At 34.1% G+C, this 21,649-nt stretch overlaps 3 protein-coding genes across 5 annotated transcripts; 2 read left to right on the top strand and 1 right to left on the bottom strand.

Moving 5' to 3' along the window:
- Nucleotides 1–259: 259 nt before the first annotated feature.
- LOC124300476 (merlin) lies at nt 260–8,001 on the top strand. Of its 2 annotated transcripts, XM_046754631.1 has the most exons (9): nt 260–519; nt 645–774; nt 1,540–1,745; nt 1,990–2,217; nt 2,496–2,705; nt 2,808–2,914; nt 3,550–3,679; nt 3,786–4,121; nt 4,292–8,001. In XM_046754631.1, the coding sequence occupies exons 1-9, from the start codon at nt 421–423 to the stop codon at nt 4,667–4,669; spliced, it is 1,824 nt and encodes a 607-aa protein (XP_046610587.1). In that variant the 5' UTR covers nt 260–420; the 3' UTR covers nt 4,670–8,001. The 2 variants fall into 2 exon arrangements, with proteins under 2 accessions (XP_046610587.1, XP_046610586.1); XM_046754630.1 differs by having other exon boundaries at nt 2,496–2,914.
- A 2,011-nt stretch (nt 8,002–10,012) lies between these two features.
- On the top strand, nt 10,013–12,655 carry LOC124300483 (ubiquitin-conjugating enzyme E2 L3). The gene is made up of 4 exons (XM_046754641.1): nt 10,013–10,170; nt 10,537–10,632; nt 11,689–11,875; nt 12,171–12,655. Exons 1-4 carry the CDS (start codon nt 10,144–10,146, stop codon nt 12,335–12,337), a joined length of 477 nt encoding a protein of 158 aa, XP_046610597.1. The 5' UTR covers nt 10,013–10,143; the 3' UTR covers nt 12,338–12,655.
- A 1,666-nt stretch (nt 12,656–14,321) lies between these two features.
- On the bottom strand, nt 14,322–21,591 carry LOC124300471 (DNA replication ATP-dependent helicase/nuclease DNA2). 2 transcript variants are annotated; one of them, XM_046754623.1, is made up of 15 exons: nt 21,350–21,591; nt 20,718–21,240; nt 20,003–20,576; nt 19,488–19,752; nt 18,994–19,171; nt 18,583–18,859; nt 17,989–18,405; nt 17,663–17,905; nt 17,436–17,582; nt 16,938–17,334; nt 16,458–16,651; nt 16,142–16,328; nt 15,701–15,901; nt 15,346–15,531; nt 14,322–15,267 (listed from the first exon to the last, which is right to left on the bottom strand). In XM_046754623.1, exons 1-15 carry the CDS (start codon nt 21,380–21,382, stop codon nt 15,055–15,057), a joined length of 4,035 nt encoding a protein of 1,344 aa, XP_046610579.1. In that variant the 5' UTR covers nt 21,383–21,591; the 3' UTR covers nt 14,322–15,054. The 2 variants fall into 2 exon arrangements, with proteins under 2 accessions (XP_046610579.1, XP_046610578.1); XM_046754622.1 differs by having other exon boundaries at nt 20,003–21,240.
- Nucleotides 21,592–21,649: the final 58 nt, after the last annotated feature.

Genomic DNA, 21,649 nt, shown 5'->3' with positions numbered 1-21,649 from the left:
TGCATTTGCTAACCTCGAATTTAATAACTTCTCATACTTTGACGAAGATTATTGCATTTCCGGACAATATATACTTAAAAAATTGGGCCAATTTCTAGAGGTAGTAGCAAAGCTTTTGAGTACAATTTTGTGTTACTGAAGTGAATATCTGACCTCTGACATTAATTCGAGGGAAATTTGTATACGTAACAACCGATAGCAGCCGACAGCTAAGGTCAGTGTGAGAGAATGGTGGTTCGTGGGTGGTTCCAATTGCCTGTGTCAGATGTAGCTACTCTCGTGTCAAAGTGAGTGAGAGAAGACGGAGAAAAAAATACATAATGTTTTCTCTTGCGAGTGGGTCGACGTATATTCCTTATAAATAAATAAGTGATATGGTGAAGAAAAAAAATGTAATAATCGTGATGTCAAATAAATAAAATGAAGGATAAAATGCCACCGTTTCGTAGGAAAAAATCGGGGAAATCGTTTCCGGTGAAAGTCTGCACTTTGGACGCCGAGCTTGAGTTCAATTTGGAGGTTAGCTTCTGGAATCTATTGTTGCAAAACATTGTTCCCAAATTATACGAACAATGTGTTACGTAATGATTCCTATCCTCCCTGTCATTCGAATGTTTTTCATTGTAAAATTCTCCCTTTCTTAGTGGCGAGCCACTGGGAGAGACTTATTTGATTTAGTGTGCCGAACTATTGGTCTCAGAGAGACCTGGTATTTTGGACTTCAGTATGAGGATGCCAAAGGATTTATTTCTTGGCTCAAGTTGGACAAGAAAGGTATCTCCCTCATTCTTTCCTCTATTTATCCTTTTAATTCGCAATTTTATTCAACGCTACCAAAAGAACTGCCTACACACCTACTTCCTGCTATTGAAAGAAAGTGAAGTCTTATTTTTTTTTCAATTTCCTGCCTAGCAGGTTTATTATACCTAACACAAGAGACTATGCACTGCAAATTCTGTTATTAGATCCCAAGAGATGATTGAAGATGATAACAGTGATTTTAGGAAGATTTGTAATCTTGTTATTTTGTAATTTAAGCAAAGCTCAGTGCTCAATTCCTTGATTGATCTAAACTTATATTAAAGCTATTAGAATTTAGGTGCGTTTACGAATTTTCGAGAAAAGGCTCAATAGTTATATTCTTCTTACACCTGTGTCAAAACCAAGAGCACAAAATATGTTCTGGCATTGCACCAAACTTCCAGAGCAGGTGTAGTTAACATATTTTCGATGGAACTACTGGTAGGAGCCTTTCTCCATAGAACTGTCAATAATTTTTAGTCCATGCAGTTACTATGGCATTTAAGCGTTTTGCTTAGTTATTCTGACTGCGGTCAAATATCTATGCATTTGAATTTTAGTACAAATACAAAACAATCGATCACTCATGCTAATCACTATTATGTCACGTGATAAAAAAAAGATTAACGAAAAAAAAAAGGTATGGTGGATGTGCAAGTAGGTAATGTTTCTGTGCTTTCTATCCTTCAATTAACACAAGTTAAAAACTTGGCACTTCATCTATGTATAAATTTCTAGTCCAGGACCAAGGAATTTCACAACAACCAACGACGCCGTTTATGTTTCTCGCAAAATTCTACCCTGAAGATGTGGCTGAGGAACTTGTTCAAGAGGTAACGCAACACTTGTTCTTTTTGCAAGTGAAGCAAGCCATTTTGTCTATGGATATTTACTGTCCACCTGAAGCCTCTGTACTACTTGCGTCGTATGCCGTGCAAGCGAAGGTAATCGAAATTTTTATTGTTAACTAGTGTGATTTTTAGTAACGTGTTGTTCACAGTTTATTACTATCTGGTTCGTATATCAGGTTTTCTCACTTTGAGATTGCCTCGCTTACAAAGCACCTTTAAAACTGCTGAAGAAGTCCAGAGTGTAAAAATATTGAGTAAAATCTGTCGAGGAGATGTCAAAATGTATCATCACTATATTGATAATGAATACCTGTGGGTGTTATTATATTAAACCTAGTATGGTGATTACGACGAGGTATCATACCGGCCAGGAATGCTGGCTAGCGAAGATCTTCTGCCACAACGAGTGATTGACCAATATCAAATGACTCCTGAAATGTGGGAAGATAGAATCAAGATTTGGTACGCTGATCACCGTGGAATGTCTCGTGACGAGGCTGAAATGGAATATCTAAAGATTGCCCAAGATCTGGATATGTATGGCGTCAACTATTTTCCTATTAGCGTAAGTATGAAAGATATAATTCATTTAATACTTACCGACGTATTCTCAAAGACAGAAAATATTGTATGTTTGATAAATTGGGCAAGTGCATAACTCTACTTCTTCAAATTCATGGACCATTGGCAAATCAACTACAAAGCGGCAACAGATAAACTCTATAGCCTAAGTCTCTTCAAGCATCCTTCAGTCCATCTACATGTTCGATTTGTAGTGATCATAAAAAAAAATTTGACACGTTTTATATGTGGCAAATAACAGCAGTTTTCTCTTCATTTTAGAACAAGAAGGAAACGGACTTGTGGCTCGGTGTTACAGCACTTGGGTTGAACATCTATGAGAAGGAGAATAAGCTGGCACCTAAGACAACTTTCACTTGGTCAGAGATCCGGCATATCAGCTTCGATGACAAGAAGTTTGTAATCAAACCTGTAGAGAAGTCGTCACCGAACTTTGTCTTCTTCTCGCAGAAAGTTCGCATGAACAAACTGGTAAAAAAACAGTCACATGTTGGCAGCTGGGTGAAGGGCTTGGTAGCTATAGGGGTCGACGAGCATTGTAGTGAAAAAGCCGCACGGTTCTTATTTGTTAAGATTCTGGACTTGTGCATTGGCAACCACGACCTCTTCATGCGTCGCCGTAAACCAGACTCAATGGAGGTACAGCAAATGAAAGCACAGGCCAAGGAAGAGAAATCTAGGTAAGCATAAGATTATCGAGACTTTTGTATGTACCATTAGCTTTTGCATCATTCCTAAATTAATACTTTTCAGAATTGTATTTCTTAGCACACAATTATTTTTATTTCACATATTAGTTCGTACAATTTGTCATGTACCTGGAAAGCTTATTTTCAGCTCACAAATATAACAACGGTCATTTCTGCATCATAACCCTTGATGTTTTTCAAACTGTGTTCCGTTCTGAATATTTTAACATATACCATAAAGAACTTATTATAATATTCATATATTTTTTTTTGAAAGAGGAAAATTCGTCTAGTTATTGATCCATGGAGCAGAACCTGTAAATCTCGAACTTGCATTTGCTTGATTCAGTTATTTAACCTTGACCTCAAATACATTTGCAACATTATATTGCGCAGCAGTAATTAGGAAAAAGATAAAAACACATGTGGCATGTATTCAACAAAATATTACAAAAGTATTTGTTTAAGGAATGATCTAATCAGTGCTTCTGCATAACACTTAACACGTGTGTTCTATTCCCTAACAGGTTTTCTAACACAATTGGTATATTGTGTTCTTTGTTTGTACTAATGTTGTCCCAGAGTGTCGTTGTTTTTCATATTGATACGAATTATTTTACATGTAGGAGGCAGATCGAAAGAAACAAACTGGCCCGGGAAAAACAGTTAAGAGAAGCTGCAGAAAGAGAAAAGGCAGCTATGGAACAACGGTTGTTACAGTATCAAGAAGAAATAAGACTTGCCAACGAAGCATTGGTAACATTTTTTTGTGTGTTAAAGATTTGTTAGCCAATTACCTATTCTGTTAACAACAAGTGGTAATGGCAACAAATTACTTGTCTCACCATACTCATTATTACAGAGAAGATCTGAAGAGACAGCAGATCTGTTAGCAGAGAAGAGTCGCGTTGCTGAGGAAGAAGCTATGCTTTTAAGCCAAAAGGCAACGGAAGCAGAACAAGAGATAACTCGTATACGACTTAATAATATGAAAACGGAGGAAGAAAAAGTTCACCTAGAGAGAAAAACTCGTGAAGCTGAGCTTCTTACAGAGAGATTAGTTCAAGAATCGGAACGACGAGCAGCTGAAGCTGAAAAACTGAAAGATGAACTGCTACGTGCTCGAATTGCTGAAAAAGAGGCTAAGGAAAAGTTGCTGGAATTTTTGAGCAGAAATGCTTACAACGCATCTATCACTGTAAGTTTACATTCATTCTATTGAATTTTTTTATAAGATACACTATGCATGCAATAGTTTAATATAGTCTGATCCACTTTCAGCCTTCAAACAGTAGCTAATGGCTGAAAATTTGCACATATTACATTTTCACTACTAGTAAATAACGAATTCTTTTCTATTTACTTTAGCCTGTACCAAATTTATTCCCGTCAACACAAGTATTACCATCTGAACTACAGGCCGATCTTCAGACGTTGCAATTGGACGCAGAACCTCTTCCAGCGGACCTTACGTCATATGATCTTATTGCCGATGGAGATGTCGATCAATTGTCCCTTGAAATAGAAAAAGAACGGGTGGATTATTGGGAGAAAAGCAAGCATCTTCAAGAACAATTACGTGAATTACGATCTGAAATTGAGGTAATGAAGGTTGGTGAAAAGCAGTGTGAGCTGGACCAGCTACACGAGGAACAGGTGCGACTTGGTGAAAATAAATACAGTACGCTGAAAAAAGTGAAGTCTGGATCTACCAAAGCTCGAGTCGCATTTTTCGAAGAGCTTTAGGTATTTATTTTTTGAAATTACGGTTAAGAAAGATTAGATCATACGATAACCATTTCAATTGAAAAATATTTTTGTACAATAATCAGTGCCTATCTAGCTTAAACATTGCGTAATATCGATGTTTTGCTAACTGTATATACCCTAATTAAGTTGTAGATATTTTCTACAAATTTTTGACGTTTATTTTGGCCAAAATTTATAGCTTATCATTGTTACAAGAGAATTTCAGTCACGGAGAGCAGGCTTAACGACAAGCTCTACAGAGTTATTAATTATATACTTTGATAGAATCTATCAGATAGTTTTAGAAATAGGATGGATACAATTTGATATGGTAGAATTTATCTGCTTGAATTTCCTATTGGAGTTATCACTTTGCGAAGATTTTTTTTCATAAAACTTTTAATACCTATTACTTATCTGCTTGTGAATAAAGGAACGTATTTATCATCAGACTAATATTCCGATACATAGATCATGCCACAAAGTTCCAATATTTTGTACAAGGTCATTAATTTCCAGGCGCTTGAAGTAAAGTCGTATTCGTAACAATTAGTCGAATCGTTGATTTTCAGATAGAGCGTAATATAAGTATAATTTTGCCTATTAATTATGAGATATACCTTGCAAAAAATCACATAACATTTCAGGCTGTGGCATATGTATTTTTTCGCCAATTTTCGTAATGTTTCCGTAGTTGTTTTCTTCAGTCATTTTTTATTTAGTCAAGTAAAATTAATATTCCCTTCATACATTATTGTTAACGTTGATGAAGACGGTGTAATAGCTTCATAAGTTAACTATAATATGTAAGCCTTTAAGGAATGATCATAGGTATATAGCTCCGAGCACGAAAACGCATTACCATAGAGACATTATGAGTTCGTGTAATAGAATCTTAGGGTAAAAAATGATTCATATATGTTTATATTTCAGTGTTTGCATGGTATTTATTATTCAAAATGCAACGTTGATAGCCTTACTAATAGAAAACAATTCGAATGTGTTTAAAAGGTAAAAAAGGTCGCTAAGAACAAAAACATCTGGTATAAGTAGGGTTACTTCAATTGGACACTTAACAAATGTTTATGCAGAATAATTTAGATTTTAATCTATATAGGTAAGAATGTTTCCTGATGCTGTTTAATCGGGTGAAAAGAACAAATATTTTATCTACCACGTAGACAAGATGTACACGTTATGCCGCCTAGAATAGTTGTATAGTAGTTATGAGTTATGATACTATTACACCTGATTTGAATTAGCACCTTGGATTTGCTTTTATCGCAGTATTTTGGAAGTGATTTAAAGGATGTATATATCATTAGTAGTTCCTTCGAAAAGTTGCATGTGCGTGCAGAATGCTTCCTTTTATCAACCCATACAAAACAATAACTGGAGCTTTCCGTAATAATCAGACTACTCGTTCACCTTGTATTTAAAGGCTCTCATGAGACTCAAGTGGTGCTTTGTTCTCACAACCAAACAGACTAATAAGAAAATGTCTGATAATTGGAGACGTCGAAAAACTCTAAAATATAAGTTATTTTTACACAGTCCAATTATTGTGTGTAAAAAAACTTGACTCGTCTGTCGTGAAAATCTGCTACCATGTCAATAATAGTAATAAATATTGCCACATTATATTGATTATTTGATTAATAGACTTTTTACAATCTCTTCAATTTACTCAACCAGTGGACCGTAAAATTCATCAGTTTATCATTTTCGGCAATCAATTATTAGCGTATAGAACAACAGTACGGTTCAGATCAAACTGGCAATAAATATTTTCATTGATGTTCCTCGCGAACGCTACGGTGATATAATTTTTAATAAAATTGATTGATTCTTAGTTTTAACGTATCAGTAAAAAATGATGTTTTGAAATTGTCAAATTGTTTGTAATAGTTTTTTTGTCAATCTTACGTTTAGGGAATTACGTCCCTCTCAATATGAACTTGTCGCAGCGATATTTTCATATTTTATCGGCAAATTGCTACATTCGTCAGGCTATCAGCAAATTTCTGGTGCCATGCTAGTCTTAACAAAAATGTATTTAATTTGCATCAAAACCGCATCACGTTTTATCCACTATTATACAATTTGATCATTATAATGTAAACATACGTTTTCATGAGTAGATACAGGTGTACATAAGGATTTATCTTGAAATAATTAGAGCAATTTTTCATAATATAGCAATATAATGTCATAAATAAAATTTAATTCCAATTTAACAATGCTCTCGTTCTGTTCGTGACGTGGTTTATAAACCGAGATACGATTTATTGTGATTTTATTCCAGTGATATTTGAGTATTCAACGCAGCTTCTTTTTTGCAAGAATAACAAAATACATTTGTCAATATGTAGCAACACCTGTAACACTCGTGTAAATGATTAATAAACGAACTGAATATGATATAGCAGAAGTGTAGAAAGGTACTTGATCTATTACTTTAGTCCAGTCAAAATGTTCCTGAAATCGACGTTCCGAGGTAGAGCGCTGAATTTTTGGGGTAGGCTGTGATTGACGATCACAATAGATGTTACAAAGTAGGAGGGTTGCAGCACTCGGGGGGCCGAAAAAAAAAATTGTAAATGGTGAAAAAACATATTTTTAGTTTATAACTTGAAAACTAAATACAAAATTGGAAAAAGTTTCACATGAAAGTTGTAGAGCATTAAATTGTATGTGAAAAATGTCATCACATTCTTCCCTCATCTTCAATAGATCCGCCTTCAGAAGTATGCGAAATGTGGGGGTTGAAAGAAACCTTAAAAAAATCGTATATAATCCCAAATTTGACATATTATATATTCAATTTTATTTTTTAAACGTCGAAAAAATCCATTCTACAGTCTCCGACAGATATTTTGCAATTTCAACCTTTTCCCGTTTTTCATAACAATTTTAATTATTAAATCAATGGTTTGCCTCAATTCGCGGGGTGCTCAATTTTTTATATTATTTTACATTATTATTTTTTATATGATTACTTTCCTACGAAAAGGTACCCTATGACTTTTTTAACTTCCCGTTTCTCTGTTTTCAGAGATAAAAGGAAGTTATTGTAATCAGGCCGAAAATGAAAAGTCGAGTTTTCACTAGATCTCGACGTTTCGAGATCTAGAGAATCACCTCCAACTATTTTCGTATGGACGATGTGTGTGTGGTCAATGTTTTCATTCGACGATATTTTGAGACCGTGTAATCGGATTTCAATGATTTTCGTCTCTATCGACGCGGCTTTTCCAAATTTAGAACTGATCATATTATCGCTTTGATCGGTGCAGTTACTTTTTGAGTTATGTAATAACAAAATTCCAGAAAAAAAACAAAAAGATATCCTGAGAACGAATGAATAGATTTTAATGAAAATTGGTACTTCATAGCTTGTGGGTCGCTATTCACGAGCCTAAAGTCAGATTTACAAAATTTAAATTTGGCGTATTCAATATGCTGGAAAAAACTACAAACACTTGGATTTTTATAAAAATTGGTACTCGAAGGTTTCTTGGGTGTCTCGTCCCGAATTTGAGGTCAGATTTGCGAAACCCAAAATGGGGAATATGTTGGAATATTTTTTGTTAAACATTCGAATTTTGGTAAAAATTACTAGTCGGAGGTCTTTGGTTCACCGATAACTAATCTGAAGTTAGATTTCCAAAATTGTAATGTGCGATGTAATATGGGATCTGAGGTCTCAGTAGCGTAAATCGTTAATCACGAATTTGAATTTACAGTTCGAATTTCCAATGTGATGTTATTAATTTTTTTTTTTTGTGAATTTGGAACCATGATGGGACCTGCAGTATAGAAACGGGAAGTTCGAGGGCTGGTTTATAGCCACCCTAAACCGCTTGTTTTACCTGCATTCCTTTTATGAGCTATGATTACTTACTTTTATTGCCGCGTTCAACGTGCTTCCTCGCATGCTTAAAATGCATATCAATTCTTCGTATGATAAAAATCATTTGGCCGAAATAAAATGAGATGAAAATCTTTTTAAATGTTGTACGTGAATTGATACTATACCGAAATTCGTTTCTGACGTTTCGAATTAAAAAAAAAAAGCATTCAAACTAATATGAGAAATTATAGTATAATTGTTTTTGTAGAACTCAAAGTTCTCGAAAGCTCTATCACAGCATCAGACTGATATTGATATCATCGAGCATTTCTTTCTACATTTTTTTCTCCCATCTCAAAACCTTGAGAGTAGACAAATTTCACATTTTTATTGTACTGGACGGGTGAAGTAGAAAAATAAATTTCTGAAATATCATAAATCTCAATAATTTCAATAGAAGATTGTTCATGTGCTCTACAACTTTCCTTTGAAATTTTTTTCAATTTTATGTTCAGATTTTAAGTTATAAGCTAAAAATGTTTTTCCACTCTTTTTAATTTTTTTTCGGTACCCTAAGTGCTGCAACCCTGATACTTCGGAACATATTGTTTTGTGATTGTCAAACACGGCTTACCCCAAAAAATCAGCTTTCTAGTTCGGAAGGCCGATTTCAGAAACATTTTGACTGGACTAATTTTGTACGTTTACTTTCTTTAAATCATACAAAAAATTTCAACGTTAATTCTATGTGCAAATGTGACTGTAAAAAAACAAGTCGAAGTTTCATACTAGCGTGTAAGGTGTCACGAATCGGAATAATTGAATAATTACTCTAATGTTGTAAACGATTTAATTATATAAATAATATTACATTATCACATATAGGTCTATTATGCATGTGCATACAGTTTTACAAAATACAATATTGGCGTCCGTACTGCATCATTGATTGCAACGGTAATGCAGCTGTTATAAGAATGTCCCTATGTAGATTATAATGTTAATATTAACAAATAATAAATTTAGTTTATATTTTATAACAGGCATGTATTGATTCCATTCATGAGCTTATTAGTAACCATGATTTTGTAGCGAATAAACCCCATAGTAAAAGTAAAACCGAACGCAGTTATCCCGCAGCTCCTGTAAGGTCATGCTAATCATACGATTTGAACTTAGCTACGAGGGTTTCAACGACTACCAGCAAGACAAGGTAAAATATTACTATATTCAAATTCAATAACATTTGTGTACGGAAACTGGAGGCAAACTTCAATCGACGAATGTTGAATAAATTATAATAGAATAACTAATATGCGATATGAAACATTCTCGGGTTCGCATAAAACGAAAATGAAAATACAATTTGCAAATGATGCGAAGAACGAAGCGAGATCTTCTATCTGGTATTGATAATTAGTGAAAAGTGATTTCTGTGGTAGGATCACACGTTCCATGCCATGACGTCCTTGAGATAAATTCTCAGCGCGCATTGCAGAGAATTCTGGGCCATTCACTGCCAACTACAGCGGGAGTCTTGCGTTCTGAAAAGGTTCCGAACCAACGTTTCTTGAACGGACGACTTCCGCCCAGTTTAGTGAAATTTGTTATATTCAAAATGGCAGCCACACGGAGGCTGCAGAAGGTAATTTGACATTTTTCAACAATTTCATTCCATAGTACTTATATATGATTAGAATTAATGATTATAACCTGAAAAGACACATAGGACGGGAACGTAACGTTGTGTTGGAGTAATTTTTTATTTCCCGTTGACAAATGTCAAAAATTTTTGAGTGACCAATTTAGCATTTACAATTTTTCTTATCAGCGGGAAACGTTATGAATTGATTAATTATTGAATCCGACAATCATTTGAAGTTTTTCAAATTATTATTCTTAATTAAGTTTACCTGCGTTATGAATCATTCTTACTAGGATTACCACTTAAGTGTTTCGTTTTTTTCCTCTACCACCATTGTCACGTTTTAACTGTTCTTTTTTTTCGCAGGAACTAAGTGACTTGAGGGCGTCAGCCATGAAAAATTTTACCAACATCCAAGTCGACGAAGCTAATATTCTTACTTGGCAAGGTCTTATCTTACCGGTATGTTATATTTGTAATTAGTTTCAAACATAACCTAACTTACCTGCTCCAAATCCGCTCTGTATGCTTCTGTGTATTCACGTAGAGGTATTCATGCATATATGTATATATACACATGTATAAGTATGTGCATGTTTCTATGAACTTTCCAGATTCACCTTACATGCATGCATGATTCATCAGTGGTATTTGTGTATTTGAACAAGCACAAGCATGCTCCAATATTATAGGATTAAATGAAGGTCGTAATTGTGTCATCATTTTAACATCAAAATATCAGTTTATTAGGAGGCTTCATTGAATTGTACTTCCTTTACATGCATGAGGAATTCCTTGATGATTATTCATATACATCAACCAATGATCGTTGAACTGGTAACAGACCTCACACTCGATTCAAAACATATACCAATCTGTTTTTGTTTAGTATTGAAGTTGAATTGAAGCACCAATGAAGTAATGGGTTCGTTTTATTAAAATTCGTTTAAAAACTTTGTGTGGAGCAAATCAGTTCCCTGAAATTTGAGAACTTAAGCAAGAACTGAAATTTTTCTTGTAGTAGTAGGTACAAGTTACTGCCAATAGTAAATTTTGCTTGTGTTTTGATTCAGTTGTAATTGTTTACACGACCAAAGAAACAAAAAAAATATGAAATCTAATTTTTTCATGAACTGTAATATATTTCATCGGAAATAAAAAATTTTATGTCAAACTGCTAATAAAATCACTTGAAAGATGATCAAAAATATTGTATTTTTTACAGACATTTGTTGAAATTCAAATATTTCTTCCCGATGAATTGCTGAAATTGCATGTCCGTTAATATGAATTTCACTCTAGTAATTTGAAATTTTAACCATGTCGATGAACTTGTTACACTTACATAAGAATCTTGAATTTTACGTTGTTTTTGGGAAACCAATGTGAGAACAAAATTGGAAGAAAATGCTTTGATGCAATTGAAAATGTATCAGTATTTTATAGTTTTTAAACAATGTTAATTATAACTATTCTAGTTGTCAGATGATTAAATTTAATCTACCAATAAAATTTCAGGATGATCCTCCGTACAACAAAGGTGCCTTCCGTATCGAAATAAATTTTCCAGCAGAATATCCATTTAAACCACCAAGAATAAACTTCAAAACAAAAATATACCACCCCAACATTGATGAAAAGGGTCAGGTGTGTTTGGCAATCATCAGTGCTGAAAATTGGAAGCCTGCCACAAAAACCGATCAAGGTAAAGTGGTTGTAATATTCAACAGTAATAGTTATCTCAATATTCTTGATCGACAATCATGTTCCACGAATCGAATTATCAGTATTCTTGTAAAAATCAATTGTTTACATTATTCATACGTTCACCTTTAATTAAGAAAGTCATTCCGGCATATTTTTATTTATTCATTTTTAATAACATATTTCTTGATGATGTTAGTAACCACTTTAAAATGTCTGATACAACAAATAGCCCAAGAAAATGAATAACCGACATAACTTTTTCGACACTTTTTTGTTATACCTTTCATCTCTAGTGATTCAAGCATTGATCGCATTGGTAAATGATCCTGAACCTGAGCATCCACTGAGAGCAGATTTAGCAGAAGAATTTTTGAAAGATAGAAGAAAGTTTTTCAAGAATGCAGAGGAGTTTACAAAAAAACATGCAGAGAAGAGGCGAGAATCGGCTTCAGCAGAATAACATCAATTAGCCTAACTCACCGAGATGCCTGTTTGTCCGCCCGCCTCATGACCTAATTGGTACCCTGACTTGACTCAGAGAAAACCAGGATGTTGCTAGCTTCAGGGCTGAAATCCCATCGTACAGTATTGGTTAATTGATTTAAAAGAGAATCAGAGTAAAAGAAGAAAAATTGAAGAAAAAGAAATGAAAATCATAATAATTATTCATAAGATGGAGAACTTTTAATAATATTATAAATTATAATAATAAATATTGTATATCATTCAATAGAAGCCATCGAGGGCGGTTTTGGTAGCCATTGATGTCAATACCCGATTTTCCGTTATTGTTACTAATTAATAATAGGGATCAAATGATCGCGACAATACAATGGTAAGACCACTTTTAAGAAGAAGCCTTTTGGAAACGTACACTGACATCGTATCACACATAATTGATAGTTCGTTACTATTTTTATTTTTTACTCACGAGCTTGTGGTCGGGAATAGTGTGTATTATACAAGACTTGAACAGCTGTGTATTATGAGTAACTTTGTGCCAAATTTGTCAAGAATGTGCTTTCAGAGCTGCTTGATTGGTTATCAGTCAGAGAAATGATTCGATATCTAGAGAAGTAAGCGCATTGGTCCTTTACTTTCTAATTTAAAGTTGCAGTTAATTGGCTTGAGGTTGCAATAGGGCTATGCTCAAACGCCATTTGGTGAGAGGTTGAAGAGAGCACTTGTTGCTTATTTATCAAAGATTGGAAATCTGTTTCAGTTTTCATCGAATGCTATATTTTCATTTATTGTCTCGACTTCTATTTGCAACTACGTGGAGTAAATAGTATGATGACAAAATAAATGAATCTATGAAATGTTTCAGAGCCAAATGATGTGATTGTCTAAATAATTGCGAGCAAAAATGATTGAAAATGCATATGACAATTTGTTACGTAACAGAGAATGAATTTCACCACATAAAAGCCTCATGAATCATTTCAAGCAGTAATTGTTCCCAAGAATCATTCTACTCCAAAGGTCATGCATGATTCTGTATTCTCTCCAATTCTGCAGGATAACATATTTCTGAGTGATTGACTTTAATCTCTTGACTGAAAATTGATAAATCATAACAGTTTTTAGGCTGATTAGTTGGGGAAAAATTTTATTCATGGCCCAAAACTGGATGAAAAACCTTTTTGTAAGTCTTTCGCATTATTCTTTCTTATCAATAACACTGATGTATTCTCAAGAATTCGATCGAATGCTTGGTAAGCACATGGTGCCGCTTTGCGGCATTTACACCGGAGTTGAATCATTTTACTGAATAATAGTGAAACTAATTCATAGAGGTCGGTTTATGCAGCTTCACCCCTGTGGTACTTGTGACTACTTCTGTATCTTAATTTGATATTTGAAATAAGTATCCATTATGGATGAATAGGTTAATGTCTCAGATTTGTCGCAGACAAAGTCTTTAGTTCAATTTATGTAGGAAATTCAACGAATCTTTACATTTTAGTCCATCTGTACGAAGAAAACTAATTTATGTAGTTGCATTTACCGTATTCGTTTGCATAATAATTTCAGTAGCTAACAAAATAGCCCTTAATGATGTACAAAAATAAGGAAAACAAGAAGTTAAATAATAGAGCTGTATCTATGTGCATCTTCACCACGAGGCAGGATCATACATCCAGCGATCTATGAGCCAGGCTTAATTTAATTACTGCTACGCTAGTCAGCTATAACGAGGGTAACTTTCTTTTGCTTCTTCAAGAACAAGGAGGAAAAATTTTGTTATGTTTCCTAAAAACATCCAATTATCGAACTATGAAAATAGAACGATATAGGTATAAATGATAAAATCATTGTGTTTTGAGCATTGGGTAAAAAAATATTTATTCATTTTACTGTAAAAGATCATATTTACATTCTGAGTTCTCTTTGGATTTTTTTCTTAAAATTATATAGCTTTCTATAATGTCACTCTTGTATTGTTTATACTTAATAGTTTATACCAAATGGGAGTTGCAAAAATCATTGAAGATATTACGTTTTTTTTTTAGATCTAAGGAATGTAAAAATAAACTTTTAAACAAAACCTAACTTTTGTCAATTATTTATGTATAAAATCTGGCTATTAGGTTTTACGGTAAAGACCTTCCTCACACAGGATTATTACTATACAGGAATCATTTTGCGTCCCTGTGACACAGAGTTACATTTATAATCGAGGATCCAAAGAAATGAACACAGGTGTCGTATGTGTAATTATGAGTCCATACATGACTTCGATAGTAATCTTTTCAGTTTATTTACAGCAAAAATCACTTGATTTTAATATTTTTATTTTATGCGCAGTGAATCAATCAATTATTAGATATGAATAAAATATCTTGCGTTATATCAGGAGATTCAATTTAGTGTCGAGTTAAATTACGTAATCTAGTGGGACAAATAAAACATAGGAGAAACTATAAATCGTACAATTTCATAAATTAGCACACGTAGTTAAAAATCGTCATTTAGATTTCTGAAATATTTAGTTTACAAATTGAAAAATACGAATAAATAGGAATACACTTCATGACACAGCAACAGATAGAAACGACGTCAAAATACCTCTTACCTCTAAAAATAAATTCGAAAGTAAAGCTGCACTACTTCACCATAAAACATATTACAAAACAAGTTACGATAAAGCAACAATTTAACAAGTAAATGTTTGAGCTAGCACTTTACAATGGATAGAAGTTCTCTCCACTGAAAATCGGCACAGCCGTTTTGCAATGTAATCAAATCTTTGCTCCTAATTTGATCAAATAATTTCTTAAATGGGACAAACTGTTTCAGTGTTATGATATCGCCGACGATAATTAATTTGTGCTTGGCTCTTGTGATAGCAACGGTGAGTCTCCGATAATCATCTAGGATATTGAACTCCTGTAAATAGAAATTTTTTTTGTAATACAAAAATATGTTCGCCAGATTTCAACTCAAACTACTGTGTATGGTACCAACTTTTTCTGCATCAACAGACCGAACGTAATTGGACCTAGTTCCAGAATACAAAATGAGCTCTTTATCGCGCCCCTGATATTGATCAACAGTGTTTACTTCCACATCTTGCTCAATAATATCTCTGAGAAGGTTTACTTGTTCTCTGTATGGTGCTATCACACCAATTTGTCCAGCAACAACGCCTGCCTGTGTAGGTAATAGTGAAAAGATCGTTAGATGTATGATCAATAGAGACCTCTATAACGTGATATCAAGCGCTCAGGGAAAACTTAAGAAGCTTTGAGATCCAAAAGAGCAAAACTGTTTCCTTTTATTTCTGATATTGGCTTATAAATTATCATGTTGAAAGTTTCACCTGCATAAGGATGGTTACAAGGTGTAAAATAACTGCAGCTTCGCATAAATTTGAGCATTTTCTTTCTCGGTAATTATCATTTTCGGGGCTTATGTCATCTTTGAAAATGTTATGTGTGTCACCGGTATGAAGTACAACAACAGAGTCGTCCAAATCAGTTGATAGAGCACTTTTTACCCAGTTCTTGGATGAATTTAGTACCTGATTACGAATAAACACACAAAAATCGTTCATACATGCTGTAATTACAAGTTAGATCGTTTGTTTTTATTTGAATACCAATAATTCATTGACCCAAATTGCAAGCTTTTGTACAGGATATTTCTGTTACCAAACATAGTTTTTTCTGCAATTTATTACTTAACATGCTGTTAAGCCAATAAGCATCTGTAAGTGGATTGATTTTCGTGTAGATGTATTAAGAAGAAACCTCATACATACTGATTTGTCAGGAATATGTAAAGTTGCAGTGCCAATATCATCTGCGCCAATAGTCAATTGGCCTTTGTATGTAATTTGGTTGGCCACAGACATAATTCTTTGGTTCATCCTGTATTGCAACGTGAGCGTGACGGTATTGTTTTCATTATCCAATCTTTCGAACAGAGATTGATCCATTCCGAGTTTCCTAGGAAATATTACAATGTATTTATTTGAAGACAGACTTTGTGAACCATCTCTTCTTAGCCTTCATACTCCCATTTGAAAATCTGACGTTAAATTAATCTCTCAAGGGTATTCATTCAATAATGCATACCTAGCTTCATTACTTTTTACTACTGGCGGCAACTGATCAGGATCTCCAATGAGAATGAATTTTGATGAGCTGTAAAGAGGCCGGAGAAGCGATGATTGCAGTACTTGTGTACTTTCATCCACCAGACAGACGTCAAAAATTCGTCTTCCCAAAAGAGGATGGTTAGCTCCAAGGCATGTAACACATACCACATTCTATAACAAAAAATGAATTTACACTAGTTTAAGTATGTGAAGTTTTAATTTAATGGGAAATAGGTACCTCAGATTTGCAATGCATAGAAACGTTTTGGATTTTTTCCAAGAACATAGAAGTGCACACTATGAATTTGCTTGAATTGTCTTCAGAAAGTTTTGACTTATTTTGGCTTTGTTGAATATTCTATTACATATATTTGCTATGTTTATACTCCTAGATTTAAAAATTTATCCGTTCTTGATATATAACAAAGTTGAACAATTTCAGTTCTAGTGCGCATACTTTACTGTTGTATGCTGTGTCCAAGCTTTCTGGTGTACGACATTCCTGCGTTAGCATTGCTTCGCTTTTGGACAACAATTTAGGATTAATTCTGTTTGTTGATCCCAATCGTACAAAATCCACATTAGTCTCAATTAATTTCAACAAAACATTGTCTACTGCAGAGTGAGTATGAGCAGTAAGTAGTACAGATTTTCCCATTTTGACTAGTAACTCAATTATAGCAACCAGTGTTTGAGTTTTTCCTGTGCCTGGCATGCCTTTTATTAGCAAGTACTCATTTGCTGCGACAACCTTCAGAACTGCTCTTTGTTGCATTTTATTCAATGGTTTTAAAACTTGTGCAGCTACTACTGCTACTGAGCGGTCTAGTTTCTTCAAAAACGTTGCAGGCGCCCTGAGACAATCACGTAAAATGCAAACAACATTGTTAATTTGTACTGTCATTGCTCTGTTCAAAATGAAAGTAGTTGAAAGAGAAAAAAATTATTAGGAGACCTTTCTATAACAATCTTCCGCATTCTCTCAGTGACTGCATTGTCATCCAATAAGTAGCCAATGTTTGAAAGATTTGCTATCAACATACTTTGTGAAACATAAGGATCAATATGAAACACATCTTTCGGTTTCTTTTCCACAAGATTTCTGTAAGTTTTTTTTTCAATTTAGGACATATATAATGCAATAGGTTTATGGGATTAGAGCTTTGCTCAAAACATACGAACCGTTCAAGTAGTACCGTTATGGTATCTTTAGATAATTCAATCACAGTACCAGCACAAACATTAATTTTAGTATCAGTACTAATAATGACATATTCCATTGTATTAAATCCAAACTTTGTCAAATCGCTTGTGACCTTGAAATCACCAGAGTTGACACGGGTAAAGGTATGGCGAAAACGATTGCATTCTATAAATACTTTACCAATTATTTTCAGATTGGATATGCATTTTCCATTTTTCTCTCTGAAAAAAGAGCACATGGTTTAGATGAGTTTAATATTAAGAACAAATTCGAATTATATTTTTTTTGGTGCTATATTCAATACCTTTGAGTTGGTGGAATTGTCCATAAATTCCGCAAAGGCTGGTTTTGGACCTCATCAGCTTCGTTGATCTGGAGCATTTTCACCCATTTCTTCACATATTTGATATGTTCAGGCTTTAAATAATTATCCAATTCCCTTATAATTGAAGTAAGCGGATGTCGGTCAGTAGGTTGAAAACTTTTGTCGTTCTTAAGGTATGCGCAGCACAAAGCACTGTAGGGGCAATTTTGACAAGCTCGATGGTTGATAGGTTCTGGTAATTCCATAGAATCTTCGTTGGATTCTTCTCCGACTCCAGAGTCAACTGGTTTCATTAATTTTGGGGTACGTGTCAGATAATATGCCAGATTATTCCTCAGCAGAATTAGATCTCTTTGTTCAGGATGACTCACTTTGATTTCACGCATGATGTTATCCCTGTTGTAAATGCCGTCATGAAATTGATTGGAAGGATAAAGAATATATAGTTTAGCATTTATTTGCATACTTTGCAAATGTATAATGCCGATTTTTATCGTTGTGTAAGCCCATATTATGAAATATAATCAGACTTCTCAGTATAAATCATACAGCTGATGTAGGTTTCTTTCTTACCTAAGATATAACAGGAGACCAGCTTCGACATCCTGTCCTGTGACCGTCATCATCATTGTGTAAAGAATTACCTGGCCTCTGTGTTCTAGTGAGAAACTGGGACGACCAGTTTTCAATTCGAGTGGCATAGTTCTCGGTTTCAAATTCACATTAACTTCAACCGTGACATCAACTTTTCCTTTAACACCTAGTTGCGGAACCCACAAGCTCTCTTCAATGTCACGAATGACATTGATTTTTCCATTGAAATTCTCATCAGCATGTTTGGATTTTTCACCTAGTTGAATGAGCAAAGCTTCATTTTAGATTTATTGAATTTCATGACATAGAGATTTTATTCTAGAGATTTATCAATTTTGTTAAATATCAGAAAAATGTCAGTTACAACAATAATGAAGATATCTATATTACCTTTGATATATCGCTCGGTGAAATGGAATATTTTTGGCACAAACGGTAACATTTCTTTTTCACAAGTTTCCATAGCCATTCCAGCAGAATATAACATACTTGCAGTATTATGTGATTTTATTAGATCTTTTAACAATTTGGTGATACCTGGTTTGGTGTAGATTTTTTCTTTTAGTACCTGGTACATACATACAATATTCATCTCAGTGTTAAATAAACTTTACCTTTTGACATGACCTTTCTAGCAACACGGCTGACTTTCTATACATGAAAGCTATAGTTTAGAAAAAAGTCTTTCTGCTTAGACGTTTATACATCTTTATTATCAATTATTAATTGTGTCTAAGATTGAAAAGTATCAACTGTGGCCAAAACTGATAGTGATTTTAATATCTATTGTTCAAGCAGAATGGCAACCATGGAGATTATAGAAACCAAGAAAAAGTTAGAGTCTTCAATGTACAAAAAAAACAGCCAATCAAAAACAATCATACCTTTTGAAACAATTCATGGACTAGACTTCCAATAACCATAACAGAGGCACCTTGTTTACAATCTGTGACAGACTCGATTCCTTTAAATCGATCACTCAGAATGCCTCGTCTAGCACAAAACAAAGCTCCTACAACAGAAGTTCCAGATACTAAGAAATCTGGTTGTTCCACAACAAAACCACTTGTATTGTCAACAACCCAATCATTTAATTGTTTTTTCGCTTGAATGTTGACAATGTCACCCGTTTGAAGTCGAGTATCTTTCCTGGAAAAAGAAATTGTAACTAGTGCATGCTCACAATTAGTTATGAGAACATGAGAAAGAATGAAGATCATAAAATGCAGTGCTGCTGATTTTTCTCATAAGACTATTTAATAAAACCCTGTCTGACTTTTACTCTGCAATTCTTGTTTTAATAATAGCAGTATGTCCATGTCTATAGAGTTGAATAATTTGTTTTTAATTTTATTGTAAACTATAATGTACGATGTGACGGTACAAGCAATTCACGTACCAAAAACCTCTTAATGTTATAACTACTGGAATTTGAGATTCAACATGTATAACATTGACGATAAGATTCTGGAATTGGTCTCTGGTGGTATTAGATACTTGACAACGTTGTAGAGTACTGAGATCTACTTTGACCTCTGGATCTGCATTCCAATCTTCGCTAAAAAAATCACTGAAATCAGCAGTTACGGCGTTAGCATTGAGCATTTTCTCCGAATCATAGTCCGATTTGAATGATTCATCAAATGTATCGAACAGAAAATCATCATCAATGCTGAAAGTTTCTTTTGTAGGTTTTTTAGGATCTAGTTTGATGTCTTTCTTGTCTTTCTCCTCTACTTTAATTATCTTCAGTATCTTTTCAGTGTTTTTAAAATCCAAACTGCTAGAATATTTCCCGTCTTCTTTCTCAGTTTGGTTTTGAGTAAACTGGTTGCCAGAGACTTTCTGAAAATCACATTCAATTCTTCTTTGGCTACTTTTTAAAATCTGTTCCTCTGCGCCAAACTCACTGTTCAATAGCTCTTGAGGAATACCACTCTCTCCCTTGATTCGATAATTAACATTTTCAGATTCTGTATTCAAAGATGAAAATTTTTCAATAGTACATGTTAAATCTGTGATGACTTTCGAACTACGTTTGCTAGGTTTCATTTCTGAACTAGTTGCCTTGGGTGAATATTTTTGTTTTAACACATCGCAACAGGATATCTTGCCTTTTTTTTGAGGCGAATCACTCATTAAAGTTTCCTCCCCAAAATCCGGCCATGTACTGCTGGTCATTTCGAACAAATTTTCTTTCAATGAAGAATCATCATCTTCTTCCATTACCAGAACTGGATTCTTTTCGCAGTTTATACTTTCCGTAGATGTTTTGGACCTACAACTTTGTACTCCAAATACTTTCTTGCTGTAATGTTCAGTCGAAACCCCTTTAGCTTCATTGTTTACAAGATGTGTTGTCAATTGCCTGGCGTTGTTGCACTTCATGGTGATATCACTGATATGAGTAGTATATTTTTTTTTTGAGTTTGATTCATTGTCGTTGACATCGCTGCTACCTGGGCTATGTTTACGTTTCTTGCAGAGTTCTATATCAGTCGAAGATTTAGCTTCACTGCAAACATTCCGGGACTCATTAGGTGCCGACTTTTCAGGAGAGCTAGAACTCTTTGACTTTGTACTGAAGAAAAATGATGAAAGCGTTGCTTGATGTTTACCAGGCGTTTTTGGAGTAGTCTGAAATTATAGATTTAAAAAAAAAGAATTTCAATAAATACCATAAATAATTCTGTGTATGGTAACATATTATATTGCATAACTCAGTACACTCATGTAATTAATTAACCTTTTTTCGTGTTACGCTGGAAGACGTGTTCATCGCGCTTGTCAATTGTGAGACAAAATAAAGGAGGATTAGGTTTATAACTCTTAGGTTTTAAAATAATTTTCGGATATCTAAATTATATTTCCATTTTTTCAGTAAAAATTCCGCGAGAATGTCTATCATCTGAACACTCTCCGTGTCGATTCGCGCCAAAAAACGGTAAACCCACGATTTCAATTTTCAACCCTCAATCGCTGTGACGTCTACGCGACGAGAATCAAGGTGATTGGTATTAGGGCGGGTTTGATGGGCAGCAAAATA

Source organism: Neodiprion virginianus, chromosome 3, assembly GCF_021901495.1.
Source record: "Neodiprion virginianus isolate iyNeoVirg1 chromosome 3, iyNeoVirg1.1, whole genome shotgun sequence".
Taxonomy (NCBI): domain Eukaryota; kingdom Metazoa; phylum Arthropoda; class Insecta; order Hymenoptera; family Diprionidae; genus Neodiprion; species Neodiprion virginianus.
The sequence above is the reverse complement of the archived record's forward strand: the minus strand, read 5'-3'. Positions and strand labels throughout refer to the sequence as shown.